General features: G+C 35.4%; 2 protein-coding genes and 2 long non-coding RNA genes across 48 annotated transcripts in view; 1 reads left to right on the forward strand and 3 right to left on the reverse strand.

The window, feature by feature from the left end:
* LOC110438472 (uncharacterized) overlaps positions 1-4,680 on the reverse strand; it is a 7,501-nt gene extending 2,821 nt beyond the window's left edge. The window contains exons 1-2 of the mRNA XM_087247966.2: positions 4,499-4,680; positions 1-2,779 (exon numbers count right to left, since the gene is read on the reverse strand). The exon at positions 1-2,779 is cut by the window's left edge and continues 2,821 nt beyond it. Coding sequence (XP_087104092.2) covers positions 1-2,730 — 2,730 coding nt within the window. The 5' untranslated portion in view covers positions 2,731-2,779; positions 4,499-4,680. The remainder of the gene's footprint in view (positions 2,780-4,498) is intronic.
* The window catches only part of LOC148679933 (uncharacterized), a 47,629-nt gene extending 32,957 nt beyond the window's left edge, over positions 1-14,672 (forward strand). For 32 of the 45 annotated variants that reach the window (XR_015942303.1, XR_015942301.1, XR_015942309.1 and 29 more), the window contains one exon: positions 9,581-9,768. This is a non-coding gene — a long non-coding RNA (uncharacterized LOC148679933). Of the gene's footprint in view, positions 1-9,580; positions 9,769-13,772; positions 13,912-14,336 lie in introns of those variants that run through there. The other 13 variants (XR_015942316.1, XR_015942311.1, XR_015942319.1 and 10 more) reach the window with 3 other exon arrangements.
* On the reverse strand, positions 7,640-9,901 carry LOC148679934 (uncharacterized). Its single transcript, XR_015942362.1, has 2 exons — positions 8,706-9,901; positions 7,640-8,659 (listed from the first exon to the last, which is right to left on the reverse strand). It is a non-coding gene; the product is annotated as an uncharacterized LOC148679934 (long non-coding RNA).
* The window catches only part of ttll12 (tubulin tyrosine ligase-like family, member 12), a 34,949-nt gene continuing 23,342 nt past the window's right edge, over positions 11,925-23,531 (reverse strand). Inside the window, 6 exon segments of the mRNA NM_200252.1 lie at positions 11,925-12,148; positions 14,351-14,489; positions 15,440-15,508; positions 15,865-15,946; positions 19,079-19,230; positions 21,549-21,660. Coding sequence (NP_956546.1) covers positions 11,997-12,148; positions 14,351-14,489; positions 15,440-15,508; positions 15,865-15,946; positions 19,079-19,230; positions 21,549-21,660 — 706 coding nt within the window. The 3' untranslated portion in view covers positions 11,925-11,996.

The raw sequence follows: 23,531 nt of genomic DNA on the forward strand, positions 1-23,531 counted from the left end.
AATATCTTCTACCGGCCAGGTTTCTGAGGAGTTATTAAGAGTCTTAGTATTGTCTGGCTTTTCATTGTCGGAAATGTCTCGTACTTGACATATATCCATTGCACGGCAAAGAGTCTCTGTAGATAAACATTTTTCAGAGCTTTTCACACCATCTGAAACAATGTCAGAAAGTGATTGTGACACAAACACATCATCACACAATTGCTTAGAGTGATCTTGTTTGAATGACTGCGATTTATTGTTTGTAGGTTTCTCCGTCAAGCTTTCTGCTAATGGTGAGAGACCTGAGCCATTTGTATTTAAAGTGTGGCTTTGATCAGTGTCATTTTGCATCTGCATTTTACTTGGAGATGAAACTACATATGAATGCCCATTGTTTTCGGAGGCTGTTGCCTCTTTGTCGCTTCCTGCCAAGGGTGTGGAAAGATCTGCTTGATTGCATGTGCTAAGCTTTACACTTTTCTCGCTGGTTGAAATTTCAGGCAAGTATTTGAGGTAGTTCACATCTATATCAGGTGAAGTTACATCAGTGTTTTCTGATGTCATGTTATACACAGTTATGTCATCAGACAGTGCTTCTGAAAGCACCCCTTCAATATCAGCTGGCTGTCCATTAATGTTTAACCAAGAAGACCTGAACTCCTCCGACGAAGAATACATCCCACTCTTGAGAATGTTGCAATTAACTAGCTTTTGTAGATTTTCAGTTTCAACACTTTCAAATACCACAGACTCAACATCCCGCACAATTCCTTCAAATGACTGTGGTGACTCATTTATCAAAGCTCCCAAAGGCTCCCAAATACTGTCCTCGTTCCCATTCCAGTAGATTTTCAAAATCCTATCTAAAACAAACTCGGAGTGCTCTGGAAGTTGCTCTGAAAACTCTGTCCTCTCTAAAGTGTTCACTAAGTCCCTCAGTTTCTCCAGGTTGTACTCAACCACTGGCACACTGGACAAGTCAAATGAAGGCTTGCTTAAATCAGAAGTACCTTGTTGCACATCATTTTGACATTCGACTGTGCTTACACTAGATGTATCCAGTTCTGTACTGCTTTCAGTATCATTTTCGATGCTTTTGTCATCTTGTTGAGGTGTATGTGAAGGGGATTCAGATATAGACTTTTGTGCATCAGACTTGTCACCAAGTGACCACACAGAAGCAATCTTTAATGGTGGACTATCTGGTTTTTTTAGGGTGGTATCTACAATCTGTGCATTGGTTAAGGGCTGCTGGGAAATGGGGGGAACAATGGCTATGGCTTTGTGACCTTGCTGAGCAGCTCTCTGTAGCGCAATCACAGCTTCTAGGCAGTCCGCAGGGTCCGTACTGTAATGTATGTTGTGTTGATTCATTATTTTAAGTCTGTTCTCATCAATAGTGGTCTGAAGGGTTCTAGGTACGTCTGATTGCATGCCTAAATCAGTTCTGTCTTTGGACAAACTTCTATCTTTATCCCAGTAGCCTCTCTGATCCACACCATGCTTCATACTTTTATTAGGTGGTTGAAACTGTTCTACTGAGTTATGGTAAGTTCTGTCCGTTGCACAAACCTCAGACTGCTGTGGACCGGTGTTTTGATGTGCAATTGATTGCTGTACGTTTGCCTCTTTCTTGGAATCTGAACACAATAATTTATATATGAGCGAGTTGATAATTTTAGAGTGAACCGGAGGCTGGGCTTCATTAGCCTGTATCGTTTGAGCGGTTTGCATAGCATTATATGTCCCACAGTTTGTGCTCTGAGTCTGATGCCCAACACTCTGATTACTCTGAGACTGGGTTGCAGATACATCCGGACCTGGATTGACCCTCAGTTCTGGCCGGAAAACAGGACGTTGGTGTAAGTTATTGGAAGGCAGTGACATGCTGTTATTTTCTCCAGATGGCGCAGTCGTGGGGTTGGATGAGTTGTCAATGCTTGCTTTTTGGTTCTGAGCTTGACTGTTATTGTAACTAGTAGATCTTTGTTGGTGTCCTTTTGTTGAATGTTTTTTTTTCTGCCATTTGCCTGACTGTTGTCTAGAGAACTGGTGCTGCTGCTGCTGCTGCTGCTGTTGTTGTTGTTGTTGTTGCTGCTGCTGCTGTTGCTGTTGATGGTAATAATGAGCAGGAGCCCTTCTTTGGGATTGAAATTGTTGCTGATTGCTCATTGAAGAAGAGTTGCCATTGTTGGAAACGTGATTAGTCCAACCCCTGTTGTTACCTACAGAACTGCCATTGTTCGACTGTGAAGTCCAATACATGGGAGTTTGACTACAGTCTGTGTTTCTGTATGTCTGTGGACAAGAGGCGTTCGATTGTGTGTTGCTTTGGTTATAGTACATATACGTGTTGGGTTTTTCAGATTGGCAATACGACTGTAAATTGGAGCCTGCGAATGGCTGGATTTGGTTTGGCTGCCTTGTCTGATCATATCCACGTGAGTTTGACTGAAAACCATGAACAAAACGGTCACCACTGTCTGAGTAAGCGTTCCATTGATTTGTAGCCTCTTGTTGTCCATTGGAATATCTTGCGGGTGTTGCAAAATGTTGCGCCTGGGGTATTGGTTGGTTGAACTGTGCCTGAAACGCATTGGGTTGATTGAACAGAGCCTGGAAAGCATTGGGCTGATCATTCCTGACAGCTTGGTACTTAGGTGGGAATTGTTGTGGATAAGGAGGTGGAGGTCGTTCTAGGTATCTTGCTGGTGTATGTTGATTTGAATTCCACATGTATCCCTGCATGGTGAAAATCCCTCAGTGGCTGCTACCGTTGCTCTTATGCATAAGAGTTCTAAATAAAGAAAAATATGTTAATGAATGTAAATACAAATTAAGGTCAAATAATAATTGATAAATACAAAGAAAACACTTGATAACATTTCTAAGCTTGACTGCCAAAAGTTTGCATTTGTAACTGACAAACTGTCATGCATAAAATGGTCCAAGATGCAATGCTAAATCATTTGAAATCAGTTAAATTTTATATATATATATATATATATATATATATATATATATATATATATATATATATATATATATATATATATATATATATATATGTTCGTAGGCTACTCTTTCCATTCACTGTTGAAATTAAATAGCGGGAACATGGTACATATATATACACACAAACACATATATACATTTTATATATATATATATATATATATATATATATATATATACTAATCCGTGTAATAATTCTGATGCTGATATAGTAAGAAATATATATAATAGAATAAATGGCAAAAATTGTATGAATTATCATTAAGTAAAAATATATATGTTTTCAATAATTAGAATAAGTGTTTTTGCATGACCAATGAAGTAGAAATGTTAAAAGCATTTCATTGATAAAAAAAACACTAGTCAGCAAATTAATTAATAAACTTAATATTAATCTGCACTTATATAAGATTAATTGATAATGCAATGTATTGATGTAATGTGTACAAGGTAAAGCCCTTTACATAAGAAAGCTTGCACTGTGGACAACTTAATGAATTAGTATTTGGTCTCTGCATTGTTTTCAATGCATCCTTCCATTGTTAACAATGCACTGTCAGGGGACAAAAACATTCACAACACTTTCAAGATGTACGTCACGTGTCTAGGGATAGTTTAAGTTGTGTAAGATAAAATAAAGATGATAAACCCTGTATTTTTGGCAGCAATTCTGTTATCATGTGTAGTTTTATATATTAGCCATTGTCTAGAATGGGCGTTTCCAACAAATGCTGTTATCGTGTATTCTATAGGGTGGGTTAAGGGCTGCCTAAATACAATGCATTCTGTCATTCATTTGTTTGCTGTCACCTTAGGAGAAATACAATAATATAGTAATTTAACTAACATGTACAATGTTTAGTTTGTAGGCTACTCTATCCATTCACTGTTGAAATTAAATAGCGGGTCTTACCCAAAAAAAAAAAAAAAGGTGAGCACGTGAATGGACTCTCCGAATCATTCAAACTGAATCGCGTTCATCAGGTTGACCAAAAGAACCGACTCAAAGTAGCGATTCCTTTGTGACTCGTTCGTGCTCTAAACACTCGGTTAAACCCCAAGTAAAACAATAGATTGCCGCAGAAATGCAGGAAAGTTTCTCGTGCGGCAATACATTTAATGCATCTCCAAATGCGACTCGATATCTTGCAAATAGTGGGTGAAAAGCAATTAATGTGTTTTCTTAAGTAGCATTCCCCCCACTATTTACCTTTAGAGATCTGATAAAGTAACAGAAGCTCAAAAAGAGCTTCATACATACGACAGGTCAGACTATTTCCAAGTGTAATGCGTGCGCAAGCTTACGCAAAACGCACAACGTTTATAAACGCGTCCAGTGCATCAAAACCAACATGCAGGTTGTTTAAAAAGACGGATAGAAACACATGCAATATTTAAAAATCCTCGTAAAAATGTGCTGAAAGTTTTGCACAGTCGCATGTTGATTTATTGATACTGACAAATTCACAAAAGTACCGTTAGCCAAATGTTAAGTACTTACATCTTACAGTGCATCTCCCTGACCGCTATGGGTCTCCAAACTATCCCGTTCAAAACACAGATTTAATCCGTTCAAGAATCCAGGACCAATTCCCTTTATCTCCAAGCAAAACATCCATCCAGCTGAACGAGTTGTCTTTGCAGAGCGGAGACCCCTTCTTTTCATTCTCCTTCGGTCAGTCTGAGGCTCCAACACAAACACATGTGCTGATATACCAGCCAGTGACAAGAAAAGGGGGCTGTCTTGACCCCGCCCATCACTTAGCGCCTTCTCATGCAAAAATACTGTATGCAAATGTCCTCGCGAGTACTTGGTTTCACATTGTTTTCCATTGTAATAGCTTATGTAAGAAAAGCAATTATAAGAAAACAGAAACAGTGGAAAATAAAAATAAAAATCTATTTTACACACATTTATTCATTCACAGATGTTTTCTGGGAGTTTTATGAATCCCTCTAAAATTGTTTATATTATCTTAAATTTTCTATTGACTGTGTCTCAATATATGCTCCAATATTTCTGTAAGTAATTAAGCAGGATTTTATGAACTCATGAGTGAGACAGATGTCTGCCATAACTGTTGTAATGTACATCTTCAGTATAATTCCTTTAGAATCAGCAACTTAATTTAGTTTCAAGGTTGCTATGTGTGCTGTACTTTTGACACATGCCTTTCAGCACATAGACACCATTAGTACAGTGTAAAAAGAGGAATGCTTATCTTCTACATGATCTGGAGGAGATCTCAGAAACCTGCAGAAACTTAGTAAGACTCAAACTGTTATTGGGTTTTTATACACTTTTATTGTTGTGCATTATTTGTTTAATCTGATTACTGATTAAACTGCTATATCTGTTCACCTGAAATATTTGACTCCATTTAATAGAGTCATAAATTATGCATTACAATTACTCTTTTTGATTAATGATACAGAAATTATTTTTTCCTTCTTATTTATATCATAGAAATGTCTCTTTTAACTTCTATTCACTCGTCTGACTTGAATTCAAGTTTGCATCATCCTAAACACATTTTAGGGGGGGGATACATTTGGATACAAATGGAATACATTTTGACTGCTATGAATCATAAATAGTAAAATTAATCCATGTAAAAAGCATTTAAGACCAAGCAGAATCCTATATTAAAATTAATTTGAAAACTAATATGGCTATTTTTGTTATCCATGAATTTTCAATCAAATCAAATGAACTTTTTTTTTTAAGAGAGGCTAGAAAATTTGTGAAGCTCTTTAATTATTATTATGTTTACATTTTTAAAATAATTAAATAGCCAAATTCTGACTGAGAACATGTTGAATGTTTTGGCCAGTTTGTAGGCTACAAAAGGCTACAGTTTTTTAATTTAAAACTTTACCAGATTCTTGTTTTCTTCTAATGATTTATGATCTAATAAATTTGTATTTTAAAAATAAGTATTAATTTTTCTTCATTTTAAATTTTTAGAAAATATTTTAGTATATTAATTGTGTCATTATGACGACGATCTAACAAGCTAATCCAGCTAAAAATAGTGCTTAATATGTCACAAAATACAGTATTTATATCTCATACATTGTAAATAGGGTAAATAACTGCAAAGAGGTCCACATTTTGAGAAAAAGAACCACCCCTTATACCAGACTGGCTACGGGCCTGCATTATTTATTTTTTTTTTTTAAGTCATACGTTTGATAGAAGGTTTTTGTCTTGTTATGGTAAAAAAACATTGTCAACGACTTCAGAGATCTTCTAGATGCCAACAAGATCTATATCACAGGCAATTAAGGCTCTGACTATCTATTTACATCTTGCACTATTGTTCACACTCAGTTTTGGTACACATGCAGGTTTAAACCATACTGAACTGAAAACTGGACTGACACAGTTTTTATTTACCACAACTACTATATTAAGCTGCTTTGACTCAATCTACATTTTTAAAGTGCTACAGAAATAAACATGAATTGAGCATGCTCAGTATCCATTCCTTTATCCATTCTCCAAATACAGAGCTTTATTATAAAGCATCTGCTAAAGAAATGAAATTCTACAATATAGATACTTTTGTCATTAATATACTTCTATAATTTGAGGTCTGAATTGAAAACTGGTACATGTATTGAGGTTGATCATCAGTGTTTTTCATTGCAAGCATGATTTCGACAAAAGTGAAAGCAATAAAAGCACGGGGGTGTAAAAACCCGCAACATCCTGTAGAGATGGAAAAAGAGAGTGCTGCTCATGTTATTACAGGCCAGAAAATACCAGCTGATGTTTTCAACATGAACCCAAAATGGAGAAGTTGCAAAATTTGAAGCAGTCCACAGTTCTTACTGTTGCTGCATGCAGTAGCACAGTGCATAACAATGCATCACAGTTATTCAAGAATGATTTCTACCTTCAACAGTTGCTCAAACATCCCCATAGATTAAGACATATTTAGAGAATTCATTATTTTACTCTGATATCTACAAAGATGCTAAATAATTTAATGAAAGGAGACTACAGAAACTGATGTGAGCTGTAATTTCCGGTCTGATAAATAGTATGTGATGAATTTTTGGAAATGTAAACATGCATGATTGGATTAAGTGCATTATTAAGTATGTCTCATTCTGATATTTCTGTTATTAACATGCCTTTTGACTCTTATGCATTAAAGGGGACTTTTATTATGTGCTCACAATACATTCCTGAGATATGTAACCACTATTAGAATATACGCTCACTGGCCACATTATTAGGTACGCCTTACTAGTACCGGGTTGGACGCCTTTTGTCTTCAGAACTGCCTTAATCCTTCGTGGCATAGATTCAACAAGGTACTGGAAATATTCCTCAGAGATTTTGGTGCATATTGACATGATAGCATCTCGCAGTTGCTGCAGATTTGTCAGCTGCACATCCATCATGCAAATCTCCCATTCCATACCAAAGTTGCTCTATTGGATTGAGATCTGGGGTCAGCTCGGTTTGAACTGCAGGAGATCATCTTGACCATGTCTACATGATATAAATACATTGAGTTGCTGGCTCGTGAGTGTAGGTTAAACTTTTAAAAACCTGCAGAAACACTTCGACTGATGAGACACACAGACGTGCAGAACCTAAAGAGTGAAGCACAGTAAATCATTCATCTTATGTTTAACACATATAATATATTAAGGAGAATTTGTGCATGCGCTGCAGATTGATAAAGCGTATGCAATGCATTTAGATAAAATATGTACTGACCAAGACAGAAACAATGCCCAATAAAATAGCGTACACAAGGATAGTTATTAATTCTATGAGAAAACCATGGAGACAACAACAGATAATATGCAACTCATGACGAGATAAGCGCATGCTATGCATCAGCTACATCATATCTCACAGATCTCATTTAAACATCATTACTAGCTCCCACAGATGTCATTTAAACATAAAGAAGCCATTATTCAGCAGCAGCAAGAACTTACAGAAAAGCACGCTCTAAGCAGTGCAGCCATAAAGCAGAAGAACAAGAGACAGACAATATACATTCGCTCCTAATTACAGATGAGAGTCTATTATTTGCTGAGAGAAGCAGGATGCCACTGGGAATATGAGATAAAAACCACAGACAGTGAGAAATATGAATCCCGTTATACAACATATTGGGTTGAAATAGGACTTCTGACTTGTTTCATTTATTTATGAACTCAGAAAACAATTTTTGAGGACAATTTCCCCCAACACAGTCAACCTGACAATGGCTACTTTATGATCAGATAAGATATTTAGATAAGAATATGACAGTAAAACACACACGGGATAAGATTCAGAGTCAAACACACATAGAATAGTGAGAAGACCGTTAGAAATACAATATAAGGTGATAAAATCACACACTTCATATAAAGTACATATAAGGCAATAAGGTCATTAAAGACACACAATAAAGTCATTATTGGCACAGTAAATTCCTCAATACAAACTTTGAAGTTCATTAAAGTCATTATAAACACAAAAAAAAAATCCTCAATACAAACTCTGAAGTTCATTAAAGTATTTAAAAACACCAAAAAAATCCTCAATACAAACTCTAAAGCCATTAAAGATGGCAAAAAATCCTTTATACAAACTCTAAAGTTCATGAAAGTCAGTAAATACACAAAAAACTCCTCAATACAAACTCTGAAGTTCATTAAAATCATTAAAAACATCAAAATGTGTTTAATACAAGCTCTGAAGTTCATTAAAATCATTAAAAACATCAAAATGTGTTTAATACAAGCTCTGAAGTTCATTAAAGTCATTAAAAACATCAATCAATCAATACAAACTCTGAAGTTATTAAAGACGCCAACAAAAAACTTATTACAAACTGTAAAGTTCATTAAAGTCATTAAAAACCCCAAAAACTCCTCAATGCAAACTCTGAAGTTCATTAAAGTCATTAAAGACGCCAAAAATTCCTCAATGAAAACTTTGAAGGCTTATTTTATTCTACTTTACCTAGTTTAATTCCACTCTTTGATTAATTGAATTACTCTTGACTTTTAATGTAGCCTAAACTCTCTCTAATAGTTAATTGGGTTTACTTGATTGTCAAAATATCCTTTAATTAATAGGAATTTGTGATCTAATATCACTGCTTATTATTTATGAAATTATGGTATTCTTTTATCGATACTAGAGTATTCAAAACAGTGTAATAAATGTACATTTTGTTTCAACCCGATTATCTGACATTGGTTACATTGTGCATCAGAGCCCATTTGGTATGCTCATGCATTATTCATCTCTAAACGAGTCTCAGAGTAAATGACTTACTTCAGGTCATCTGAACCCGAAAGATTACTCTTGTCGAGCCTCAAGAAGCAGAAATAGACTGCAGCTCATGTTGGCATTTCTGCAGAGTTCAAAATCTAAATGTGTGAACCCATTTGACAAATACCGTTTGTTGTTGTTGTTGTTGTTGTTGTTGTCGTTTTCTTTTGGCATGTAACTAGTCATCTAAATTCTTATTGTCTAATGAGTTTACATGTTTTTTTTAAGATAGTATACTCTTGGCTTGTTCACATGACATGAATGCATCTCAAATTTCACTTACAGCTCTTTGTGCTGAGGCGGCAACAGAAATTCCTGAAGGATTAGGTCACTCATGAAGTGGAGTTTCCTTTGGAGAGAGGAGGGAAATAGGGAAAAGCTTTACCAGTTAGGAAGCATTTATAGAAAGTAAAGAAAACATGAATACTAGTGACACTGATAAACAACAATAAACGTTTTCACATAGTCTTTCACATCCTTATGGATGATTTTTGTGCTTTTGATTATATTATTTGATATGTTTGGTAAATATTTTGACTCTCAATGCAAACTGTACGTATTTGTGACAATAAAAATGTTTTTTATTAAAATTTATGATTTTTTTTTGCATTTTTGCATTCATTTCATTAATTTTTAATAATAATAATAATAATGATGATAATGCCCTACATTTATATATAGCGCTTTTCTAGACACTCAAAGCGCTTTACACATTTTTGGGAGGAATGTCTTCATCCACCACCAGTTTTTGCATCCATTCATCTTTTTACACTGGGTATAAAAACTGGGGATGTGTTTTTGTACCCAGAAATATACCCAAAAATGAAAGTATATATCCAAGATATCCAATATTTCATCCTAATGCCAATTATGCAATAAAAGTCATACATTTGTTAACTGTTAAGGCTTCACAATTGTTTACCTGTTGCTTTAGAGCAAGACCAAGAAACAAATAATTAGCCAATATGATTGTGTTGCTAAATGGAAATCAAACTTTGTTTTGCAGCCAAAGTATCCAGCTAACAATTTTGTGTTTAATAGATGTCTAATAGACATCGAAATGTAGACATCTTAGCTATAACAAGGCTAAACCTGGGCTGTCAGTAAAAATCTAATAGACAACTAAGAACAGCCCAAAACTAGACTAGTTGTCAAAAAGACTGATTAGACAGACTTTAAATGTGTAGTCATCCATTTCTGTTAATCTGATGACTACTGTAGTTTTGTCATTCACTGACAGCCCAAACTTAGTCTTGTTTTAGCCAAGACGACTATGTTTAGACGTCCCTTAGACATCTACTAGACATATTTTAAAAACAAACAAAAAAATGCTTGCTGGGTACTAGCTTAGGGAAAATTTAGATTAAGTAGTGTGCTTCTTAATTAGACTGATTGATCAACTCTTGAGATGCTTTCTACGTTTTAGCTTGCGCCAGTTTTTCTTTTGCTGTTGTCTGCATGTTTGGATGGGGGCTGGGAAACACCATTCTCCAGTAGCCTTGTAGTGATACTTTCAACCATTTGAAGGTGATAAGGAGGGGCAATCCCCATTACCATTTGCGCCAATTTGCCGCCAAATACTCTTTAATATGTATATGACCGGTACATTTACAGGTATTTAACACCATGGGTTAGTCGGTGCTTGTTTAATCTGCTATGCAAGCACCGAAACATGCTATTGTTAAATATTTACTGTTAGATCTTTACCCCACTTACTCCTGGTTTCATTTGAACAACCTTACAGGATACTTTCACAGCTTTGCTAGGGTTTCTCCACTGCAAAGGACTAATTGTGAATTAGTTACCTGAATCACTTGGGGATGTGAGTAGGCAGACTTGACCCATGAAGAGTTGGAAGTGTGGGGTCGTAAAGAAGTCGAATCGTTATCTGCTGATATTTAGACAGATTTATAGCCGTTACTTACTTTTAATTGTAAATCTGGACACTCCTTAAAAAGGATGAAACCACTTACCTCAGCCGTTGATTTAAAAGCTCACTCATTTTTTTCCTTAAGGAGCTAAATATTTCCAAAGCAAATATGTAGATTTGTTCTATGCTATTTAAGTCAACTATAGGTCAAATATATATATATATATATATATATATATATATATATATATATATATATATATATATATATATATACAAAACATGCTGAAATCGATCCTTCAGTCTAGCTTAATATAAGAAATTGCAAACAACTTGCTTATGAAAACCTTAAAAAAAAGCAATGGTAAATAGTGTAATTTTGTTTCACTTAATAGTCATATTGTTAGCTCTCAGTACCACCACAAGACTGTCTGTCCATTAGTGTCCTTTTTAGACAAGAAAATACATAGGCTATTCATGTTTTTCATTGAGTGGTGTAGTGAAAATCAAACTGAAGTCAGCATTATATAGGTTTAAGGTTTATATATGTATGTATGTATGTATGTATGTATGTATGTATGTATGTATATATATATATATATATATATATATATATATATATATATATATATATATATATATATATGATAATATAATATAATATAATTGTATAACTCTATATAATTAAATGCATGTAAAACTCATTTAAGAATACAACATATTTTATAATGGCAAAAACATTCTAGGAAAAATACAAAATAAGTGTCAAAGGTGCTTAGCAATCTTTATTTAGTAAACAGAGACCATCTTTAGAGTTGGAATTTAGAGTGGTCATAAAATGTGACTGACAGGACATTCTTCTGCCTGATCCAGGAACAGCGTTTGGAACATGTGGTCGTAAAAGCTGGGATGATACTGACAGGCCCTCTTACAATCTGGGTTAAAATTCACCTCCAGTATCTGAGGCTGCATCACACGTTCCCCTAAAAGAAAGAAAAATGATGGCATTAAAGTTTAAAGCCTTAAAGATTTCCTCAAAATGGAAAGTTGGGGCTGGGCAGAGGCAGAATATCAATAGAACATCCATTTAGACTTATTATGCGTGAAGAAAGATTCTCAATTTTATTGTGCACTGGAATGACCATTCGACTCAGCTGCTTTTTAGAGACAAGCTGAAAAAAACTCTACACAACACTGATAACTGATTGCTTTCAAACAGTCAAAAGAAAACCAAACGACAGCGATATGGGAACTAACAATTGTTCAACAACCTTCATATTCAGTCAAAACAGAAAACGAGTAAAGCAAAATCTGTGACACAGTCAAGGTATAAATGTTCTTAAACAACTGCTGTTTTTCAAGGTTATATGCAAGGTTCTTCTTTAGCCCTATGAGTTGAAGTCTTAATAGTTAATATTTTTCACATGATTTTTGTTGGGAAGTGATTTCAGAGTCGTGCTTTATAGATCGATGCACTTGAAGACAATTGGCACACACATACATTTTTTAACACAAAAAAATAATAAATAAAAAATAGAAATATACATCTGGGTTGAAGAGTGGAAGATTGTGATGTTTTATTTACAAACCTTTCTTTATTATCCTGTAATTTTGTTAACTATTTTCAAGCATGTGTCCATGTAATAATGTTTGAATACATTAAGACGGCGCTTCACATTGACCCATCACCTGATTGATGGCTGTTCTATTACCCAGAACTCTGAAAAAGCTTTATTCACATGACATGATACAAGATTGAGCTTTTTTTCTGCCTCTGACCACTCTTTTGAGCACGGGTAGGACTTGGGAAAAGTCCAACAAGAGCAACAGCTCAAAGACAAAGAAAACATCTTGCACAGTGTTTCGTTTATGCACCAATGAATGACAGAACGAGTGTAAATAGCTGATAAAAACATCATGATAAATCTAAAGTAATGCATATAACTCCACTCCATCACTAAGTTGTTCAATTATAAATCTAATTTATGGTAAACTTGGTTTTGGTCAAAATTCTAACAAAGGATTTAAAAAAAAAGTAAGATAATAATGGAGAAAGCGATGTTAAAGATTATAAATAGATGTATAGTCAATAGATTCAAGTCAGAACACCTTCATAATGATTTTTCCATGCTCTTTGCTTTACAAAATGTGAACTGATGGACATGTGGATTCCTGCCACCAAAGGAAATCCTGCCTTCAAAACATTTAATTTATTTTCATAATGTTCATGAAACATGCTGATATTAAAGATAAAGTCTCAATATGCTTCCTGAGAACTTCAACACGAATCTTAACCCATTCGCTCTGCAACTGAAAACAGTGTAATAAAATTATTGTGTGACATCGACAGTGAAAAAGTCCTAGTTTCTTTTATTTATTTTTTGTTTTGGAAAGAAAATGACTAAAATCTGCTTATAATGGCCATATGTTATGTTTTATAGAGAATAATGATGACTTCATATACATTTTGTTTGTTTTATGAGTATTGCAAAGGCCAATGCAAAACAAACATCTGAAGTCTGTATTCAAATGATTCCGGCCACCACTGTACAGCACATGTATATGATTAGTGTGATTTCACCACATATTTTTCATATTTTTGACCAGGCGGTATTTTGAGCTGCTGCTGCTCCGCTGGTGATTATGGGGGTGTCGAGGTCATGAGACTGATTCCAGTGATGCTCCTGGGACAGACAAGTCTTCGCTGAGGCCAGCTTCCAGCCTCCACCGCTGAGACTACAGCTCTGCACAAGACTTTTGACTTTTGGCCAGCGGAGAACTTAAAATGGTCGTGCCGAACTGAGTGTGGTTTCTCTCAGGGTTTTTTTTTCTTCACTCTCCTATCGGTGAAGTTTTTTTCCCTCTCCGCTGTCACCACTGGCTTGCATGGTTCAGGATCGGTAGAGCTACGCATCGATGAATTTGCTCTTCAGTGTTTGGACTCTCAGTAATGATTTTAAACCACACTGAACTGAGCTAAACTGAACTGAACTTAAACACTGAAAACTACACTGATCCAGTTATTTTGACCATTTATGTGAAGCTGCTTTGACACAATCTACATTGTAAAAGCGCTATACAAATAAAGCTGAATTGAATTGAATGTATGCATCGTACTTGGCAAAATCACAGCCACCACATGTATATAACATGAATATTGTGATTTGACAGTTTACAGGTTATACCTTGTGCGGTCTGGTCCCATTTCAGCATGAGGTCAATGGCGTATATGGCTCTGGAGGAGGGATACGCACAGATCCCGTATGGAGCGGGACGACAGGACGCTGCCTGGAAGAGCTCTGAAAATGCTCTAAAGATATCCACCTGATACAAATAACATTACAAAAAACAAGACATCTACATACTTCTCAGATTGAAGCAAGATGACATAATGAATTCTTTGCATTCTCCTTGACTGATAATAACCAGGAACAAAAACTGACTTCATGTCTCTAAAGTCTCACCAAGGCTGCATTTGCTCGATTAAAAATGCAACAAAAGCAGTAATATTGTGAAAGATTATTACAATTTAAAGAAACTGTTTTCAATTTGTAACATATTTTAAAATGTCATCTCTTTCAAAACTGAATTTACATGAATATTTTAGCAGTCGGCAGTGTCACATGGATCTTTTAGAAATCATTTTAATAAGCTGGGTTTTATGCTTAAAGAGAAAGTTAACCCCAAAATTAAACTTTACTTAATTTACTCACCCTCAAGTGCTTCTAAACCTTTTCCTTTGTTAAACACAAAGATATTTAAAAAAAAAGCTGGAAATCTGTAACCATTTACTTCCATAGTATTTGTTTGACCTACTATCGAAGTGAATTGTTACAAATTTCCAGCTTTTTAAAAATATCTTCTTTGTGTTCAACAGAAGAAAGAAACTCTTAAAGGTTTGACAAAAGTGAAGGGTGAGTAAATGATGACAGATGTTTCATTTTTAGTTGAACTATCCCTTTAAGAAACATTTATTTTCAATGTTGAAAATAATGCTTAATATTTTGGCTGTAATAATCCCGTATTTAACAGAATGCATCTGAAATCCTTATTATTAATAATTAAATGCATCCTTGCTGAATAATGTATTCTCACAAAAAGGTACAATGCATGCAATATAAAACTGAGAGAGCATTTTTTTAGATCTCAATGCACAAATACTGATGCTCAACACCTTTAGAAATGATCAATTCATTTACCCTGAATAAAAGAAAAATCACAACAGGACTGCTGTATATGTGCTATGGTGTAGATACAAGTACACAAAGCCATACCTCAACCTGTTTCCATGCATACTGCGGATACTGGCTCTCAAACATAGGGATGAATTCATCATAGTGAATCTGACAGGAAATAAAACATTGTAAGATAAAAAAAAAACATTTTCTTATTATTATTTTACAGACTTCATACTGTAAAAAAAACAATCATAGGGACAGTGGAGTGCATTCACCCTGAGCCAACTTTATTTAGCAGACGTGAGCTTTTATAACACATAACTCACACCTCAAAAATTATTAACTAATCTTTGGCAATGCTTATTATGAAAATCAGATGTGAAAATAAAATTATCATCTATGTTACACTGAACGGAGCTAATAATTTTTTGGCATGCAATACTGGTTACTTCTTTTATCTTCATCGTCTTGAGGTCAGCTCTACCAAAAACAAGCTTACAGTCAACGCTTCGTTTTCCTACCTGCTTGAGCTGCACATCCTCGGCATAATTCATCACTGTGTAGTGCTTCTGATAATCATCAAAATGATCTAGAGAGAAGGGTCTGGAAAAAAAGACAAGCACCTTAATGCAGACAATATAGGTGATATAATATGATCACTGTGAGTGCATGAAAAGGACTCTTAAGGCATAGAAAACTGACTTTTTATGAAAAGTAACGATACTATGGAGTCCTAAGCTTTTCGTTTATTTATTAAAAACTAAGGCTTGCACCAAGCACTTTTGTAATATGCAGAAAGAGTGTGTATGCAAGCAATATACAGTTTTGACTAACATGTATCTGAACCTCAACACAAAACTGAACTGACACTGTTTCAATTTATTATAATCTCCTATGTGAAGCTGCTTTGACACAGTCTATGTTGTAAATGCGCCATTAGAAATAAAGACAAATTGAATTGAATGTATTCCAGTTGGGACTGCAACAACAGATACTTCATTAGATGATACTAGTACAATAAGTTTTATATTATTATATACTAGTATATAAGTTTTTATAAACCTATTAATACAAAGCAAAATGCAATCATTAGATACTAGCAGTTATTAGATACTTATTAAATTGATATTACTTTATTAATTTTCCTTTAAAACTACTCCCTTTATTTATCAGGGGTCACCACAGCAGAATCTTTAGACTGTGGGGTAAACCAGAGCACCCGGAGGAAACCCACACGGACAAGGGGAGAACGTGCAAACTGCACACAGAAACGCCAACTGGCCCAGCTGGGGCACAAACTAGTGACCTTTTTGCTGTGAGACTACACTGCTAACCACTTATCCACCACACCGCCATAAATTCATAAATACTAGCAGTCATTTATTAGATACTAGACTTATCTGAAATGTTACTATTAAGATTTTTAATTGAACTAATCAAAGAATAAATAATAAAACGCTTTAAATAAAACACACTTGCAAATCCTTGAGGCTGGAGTCATTATTTTGTTCTTTCAACATTGATCAATGTTATCTCTATAGCCTTATAACCTCTATAAGTGTGACTATATTTGTTATTGTATTACAGTAACATGGTCTGATGTAGCTTTACGCCCTATCATACACCCGGCAAAATATGGCACACGTGATTTTTTGCTTTTTTTAAAGCGGCGCAGCTATCATTTTCATATTTTGCACCACATTGTTTAAATAGCAAATGCTATTTACATCACTTTATGAACTCATGGGCGTGCTGGTCTGAAAAGAAGGTGTGTTGAGGCACGTTGTTGGTATTGAGGAAATTATTGAAGCATTGATGAATTTTTGATGAATTAATTTCTTTCCTTTATATGTTTAATTTGATGTCTTATTATTATGCTGTTCCGTTTACGTCATTTATTTTATTATCATCCTATATGTGTGCATTATTATCATCCTTTGTATGTTTGACCTGTTATACCTTTAAACAGACTGTAGTCTAATGAGAAATGCAGAGAAACTCTGTGGAGACACAGCCAGAACATGTAAAGAGTAAGGGAGCAACAAGCCAACAAAAATATCCGAGGGCTCCTGGATTTATGGATGTAAGGTCAAGAGAGCATTTGCTCTAAGTCACAGTTTGAGACACCTACCCGTACATGCACCCACGCTCAGAGTAAAAAGTATATGAATTACAACAGGTATGCTGGACCAAAAGAATACTCCCAAATACCTTCTGACTCTAAAACTATCTATGCAAACTTAGGCTGAACTTACAGTTGGCAGGTCAATGTGCAGTGAACAAGATATATTGTTGAACGCTGTTTCTGCTGAGACTGCCACGGTTAGGGCAAACTAGCAAACAAAGGAGAACTTAGAATGAACTCTAAAAAATAGGAATTTCTATGGAAGAAGAAGAAGCAGGGGAGATTTGGTGTATGGAGGTGCATAACAACTAGAGATAAGAGGAGGGTATGATAGACTCTCAGACCCTCCATCGGCTGTCTCTATTGTTACTAATGCTGTAACAATAAACTGTTTTGCCTAATTACTTAAAGGACCTCAACTTCTTTATTTTTGATGACTTTGATTTAATTCTTTTTGGAAAATTTGAAAATATTTTTGCCATCCAGAACAATTTTCCACAATATTGGCATGTTGCTATTTTGAGGCAACTAAAATAGACCGCGCCATTGACCAACTGAAAGCTGGTCTAAATTCAATAGTGCAGAGTTTTTGTTTTTGTTTTTTTTTTTACTTAAAGAGCGTGTTAGTTATGCACCTATGTAGGTCTAAAACATGCGTGCACATTGCTTAATACCCACAGGATAAATAGCAATACACAAATATCTTTGCACATGAAATAAATTGAAGGAGTAAAATGTTAAAAAAATTAATATTTTCTACAGAAATATGAAAACACAACCTCCTCCCATGCTTTGGAGGCTATGAATCCGGCTCTGTTGCAGTCAGTTTATTGCATTTGTTTAATGTTATTATTATTATTTATTATATGCATATTTATTTTTGTTTTAATAATTGTTTGTTTAGATTTATCTACCTGTCGGGTTTTGTAAACGTATGCATCACCCTATGAGGCATAGGAATAGGAAATGTGTTTGCATATAACTTTTTTGACCACACTGCATTATAATTGCTCATTTACTGGTTTGCTTGAAATTAGAAGTGAATTTAGAAATAGTTATGAAACAAATCTTTGCGCTTAGCAAACAAAATTAAATGTGTAGGCTAATGGATGTCTTCAGTGGAGTGCATACAACACTGTTTTCTCTTCCATGAAAGTAAAGGAGTAAAGTAAAGAGTTAAAGTAACGTAAAGTGAAAGTAAAGAGGCTGAATGGAAGAGGTTCATTCTGTAGATAGTCTTTATCCTTGCGCAGATTGTTTGTTTAACTGTTTTCTCGCTAGTAAACCATTCAGTTTTTCGACTTACAAAGTTCGCCATGTAAAAAGCAAATGCACCATGGCAAGACAAAACTGACTCTTGAAGGGAATAGGAGATGAAACTCTGATTGGTTTAATGCATGTTGTGCTCAAAACACAACCAAAAGTCATTAAGAAAATAAGCACAACTCTTTTAGACTATGCGCTAGCGCACAAACCATTTTTTTCATCCTTAAAATAGCAAAAGTGGATTCAGACATGCCCTTATTACTTTTGGGACATCCAGTTTAGACATCACACTTAGTTAAAATAGAGCCAAATTTAAAAAAGTTTAGATGTGTGTGGAGGTTTACTTGTTAGCAAAACGGAGCCAGAAGACGTTGTATGCATAAAGGCGCAGAGGTTCAACAGAGCGCAGCAGCACCATGTAGCGGATGTCAAACTTCACCATGCCCACCTCCTCTCTGTGAAACAACACGGGGTCCTCCAGATATTTACTGACCACCTGAGAGAGACATGCACAGACAGGATAAAGATCATCATTTGATATTTTTGCTTTCATCCTTTTACTGAAATGAACATCAAAATAACACTTCACACACATACAGTACACTGCTGTTGAAAATGTCTGGTTTCAAGTCAAAATTTGACCATGACTTTGATAACTTAGGTTACTGAAAGAAGAAGGAGGCAAACTTAAAGTGAGAACACCATAAGCAAAAACACTGGTGTCAATGTTATAGAGGGAAAAAAACTGCACAGGCAACAAACAACAAAAAATTATATAATTATAATATAAAATTTTTTCACAAATAATTGTGCATTTTTGCTGTGATCATACTATTTTACATTAAATGTATTACCATATTTTAAATAAGTTGCACCATGTAAAAATAATACTGATAATATACAAAAATTGTACAACTTCATTCAGAAATGATGTCAATAAGGCTAACTTTAGTCTTAAATAAATAGATCTCCATATTTCCTTTCGGTATCTAGGGTATCAGAGGCCCTGCATTCCAACAAGGTCCAAATGACATGTAACCTTGAAGAAAGAGGACACTGTTATGTCTTTTTACCAGTCTTCTTAAAGGGACAGTGCCACACTATCTAGGTAAAGCCTCTTAATGGGCCTCCAGAAAAACTTGTAAGCGAGAAGCAGCTAGAAATATTGTGTAGTTCAACAGGTGAACATTTAATGGCATTCATTTAATAGACTTTAATTAGACATGCAGATATTCAATAACGCTATATATATAAATATAATAGTTATTATAGTTATTTATTTAACTTCTAGAATTTCTAAAGACAGGAGCTACACAATACAATATTGATTGAACATTACACTCTTCAGAGGCCTGATGAAATGAGTAAAAAACAGATGGTATACCAGATCAAATAAAGGAAAACGCATGGTGAAACAGTCATACATGCATGCAAAAGATGCATTTGTGCATGATCTATTAGGAGTAAACAATGTCAAGCTTGCAAAATTTTACCCATACAAAAAAGCATTGGAAAAGGGAGAGAACATATACAAATTCCCAAGGTAATAGAGTGTTTGGCATTTGTCTGTCGGCCTCTGAGGTAGATTATTTTCACTCTTTTAAAATATGAAGTTAACCTCAGTGGCTCAGTGGTTAGCACTGTTGCCGTACAGCAAGAAGGTTGCTGGTTCGAGTCCAGGCTGTGCCATCTGGCATTTCTTTCTGGAGTCTCCCTGCATTTCTGTGGGTTTCCCCCAGGTGCTCTGGTTTCCCCCACAGTCCAAAGACATGCGCTATAGGTGAATTAAATCAACTAAATTGGCCGTAGTGTATGAGCGTGTGTATGAGTGTATGAGCGTGTGAGAATGAGTGCGCATAGGTGTTTCCCAGTACTGGATTACTCCGCTGCATAAAACATATGCCGGAATAGTTAGTGGTTCATTCCGCTGTGGCGATCCTTGATAAATAACCAAATAGTATGTTTCTAAACTACTCATAGGTTTATATAACATTAAAATAACCATAGAGTTATATAGGAGAGAGGGCCTGAATAAACAGACGAGGTGTCACAAGGAATACACGAGAAAAGTGGCCACATGAAGGAAACGTATGTTGAAACCATCAAGTATGCATGCAAAAGACATATATGTTGTTAAGGGTCTAGTTTGGAGGGTTGAAACAAACTTTAGTCATGCCTGACAAATGTGAACTATATGTAAAGACAGCTGTAGGAGGGAGAGAGGACATAAAGACGGGATATAAAGGTTCAGAGAGAGAGACGCTGCTGTCTCTTGGATATGTTGTCTGACAATAAAGACACTTCTAAAATGAAGACCATCAAGCTTGACTGAACATTGATGGACGAAAAATACCACGACACCTCTCGCTTTATTGTCTGACAATGAAAGCATCTTCTGAAATCAAGACCTTCCGACTTGACTGCTGATTAAACGGCGGGGAACGAAACACATCACTTGTTTATCTCTCCTATAGGTATCTCTGGATGTGCATGCATGCTTCACTAGTCAGATGAAACCTTTCTTGGAATTTTGAATTGGACCAATTTGGATTGTGAAGAAGTAGGTTAGACCATTTGGATGTCACAAGCTACAATACACAGGCATCTATAGTTTTCTGAGCGTAAAGCCAGAGCTCAGTGGTGTGAGGTTATAAACTGCTACGGTGCATGCTTTTGTTCTGATGGCTATATCTACATGATATCTGTATGCACGCCCTTCCATACTCGCAAAAACTGAAGTATACTCTGTGCTTAAGCTATCTACATAGTTCCATGTGTGTATATAACTGGCAGTCTTGCTCTTGTACACTTTACCTTAGGTGTGCTCTCTCGCTGTCTGATTATGTAGTCGAGGCTGTCTGTGATGTGTGTGTCCAGACCTCGAGCCAAATTCCAGGGCTTGCAGATCCAGTGGTTATCCAGCGCTCTAAACCAAAGTTACACACAGCAAATAATATCAGACACAATATTGAAGACTCATATGTCAGACTTTATTTTAGGACAATCTTTTTATGCATAATTTTCTAATAAACACGTGTAATGGAATTTCATTTTTAGATGGGCATGTGTTTTGTAAACTTTTTTACGACTCATTTTTAGACGTGTGAGTTCAATGGAAAAGTCACTTGTATTGATTTTCACCTTAAAAGGCTATGTGTACATTTTAATATACAGCCACATTTCTGTACGCGACTATCTGGTCCTTGTCCCCATCCTAAGGATTCACCTTAAAAGGCTATGTGATGTGTAATACTAAGAGTTCATCTAAATAGGCTATATGTGTAGGGGGCTTGGGGAAGATCTGTTTGTCAGGTTTATGTTGAGAAGGGACATACTGTAGGGCAGAAACAGTAGAAACACCTGACGCAGTACAGAATGGGCCGAATTAGAATTGACCTCGTAAGCAGTACAAACCAGATAAAAGGGTGAACACACTTTGCTTCAGTGTCTCATTCTGCAGAAACGGTTGTTGCTGTATGATTGTGACCGTCTTTATAAAGAATAAAACTTTGAAAAGACATCCCGGGTAAGACTTTGTTTCTTTACCACAGAGAAAGCCTCTTTAAAGAAAATTGCCACACTGCAATCTTTTCTAAGAGATAGATAATATTGAGGAATTTATTAATGTATTGATGGTCACATTACTTTCAGTTGTGTATCTATTTAGATGATTTCATTATTATTCATTATGTTTTTAGGTATCATTTTATGCCATTACTTTACTATATTCCTATATATTTTGCACTAAGGGTGGTAGAGTGGCTCAGTGGTTAGCATTGTCAGCGAGAAGGTCACTGGTTTGAGTCCCGGCTGGGTTTGAATGTTCTTGCTGTGTTTGTATGGGTTTCCTCTGGGTGCTCCGGTGTCCCCCACAATCCAAAGACATGCGCTTTAGGTGAATTTAATAAACTAAAGACTAAACTAACTAAGCTGAAGGAAAATAAATGAATGAATGAAACAAGGCAGGAACGAACAAATGAAAGAATGAATGAATGAATGAATGAAACAAGGAAGGAACGAACAAACGAAAGAATGAATGAATGAATGAATGAATGGAATTAAGAAATAAAATACTTCTGTCGACAATTGAATTGTTATTGCACTGATTAATGCATTATTTTAGCCCTAACTAATGCTGTTTATAGCTAATTTTATTTGAACTTTTATTAACAATCATGTCAGAAGATTAATCCCATAACCATATTCCAGGATGACAAAGCCAGGATTTGTCAAGCTCAATCTGTGAAAGAAAGCTTTATGAATTGTCCAACCACTGACCTCAACCCCCATTAAACTGAAAAAAGCATGCAAATCTTTTTTGAATAAAACTTGTGATAGCGTATGTGGGCGTCTAAACAACACTATGACATCTGCACACTGTAATAAAAGCTCAAGATCCTTCCTCATTATCTGACCCTGAGAAGAAGGACTCTGGTAAGTCTACTCTATCACGTCCCAAAGAAGTTCAGTGGGGTCAAGCTCATTTCCTGAAGCCTTCTTTCAATATTTGAATCCACTGAATATCTGCATTGTCTCCCTGGAATAGTAATGGTGCACATCTTCTCATATGGCTGTTTAAAGGAACAAAGCTACACACAGAACCATCAAAATAACAAGGCAGAAACATTAATCACTGCATTAAAGATCCAGAATATTAAGTAATTGCTTGCTTAAATCCAAACAGCAGTGTATAACTAACATCTCTTTAATGAACATTTAACAATTAACGGAAGTCAAAACGGAAATGTACTTTGCAAGCTCTAGCATGCTCTAAAAGGCATTTTCTAACAGCTAAAT

Source organism: Danio rerio, chromosome 4 (genome assembly GCF_052040795.2).
Source record: "Danio rerio strain M-AB ecotype USA chromosome 4, GRCz13ab, whole genome shotgun sequence".
In the NCBI taxonomy this organism is placed as follows: domain Eukaryota; kingdom Metazoa; phylum Chordata; class Actinopteri; order Cypriniformes; family Danionidae; genus Danio; species Danio rerio.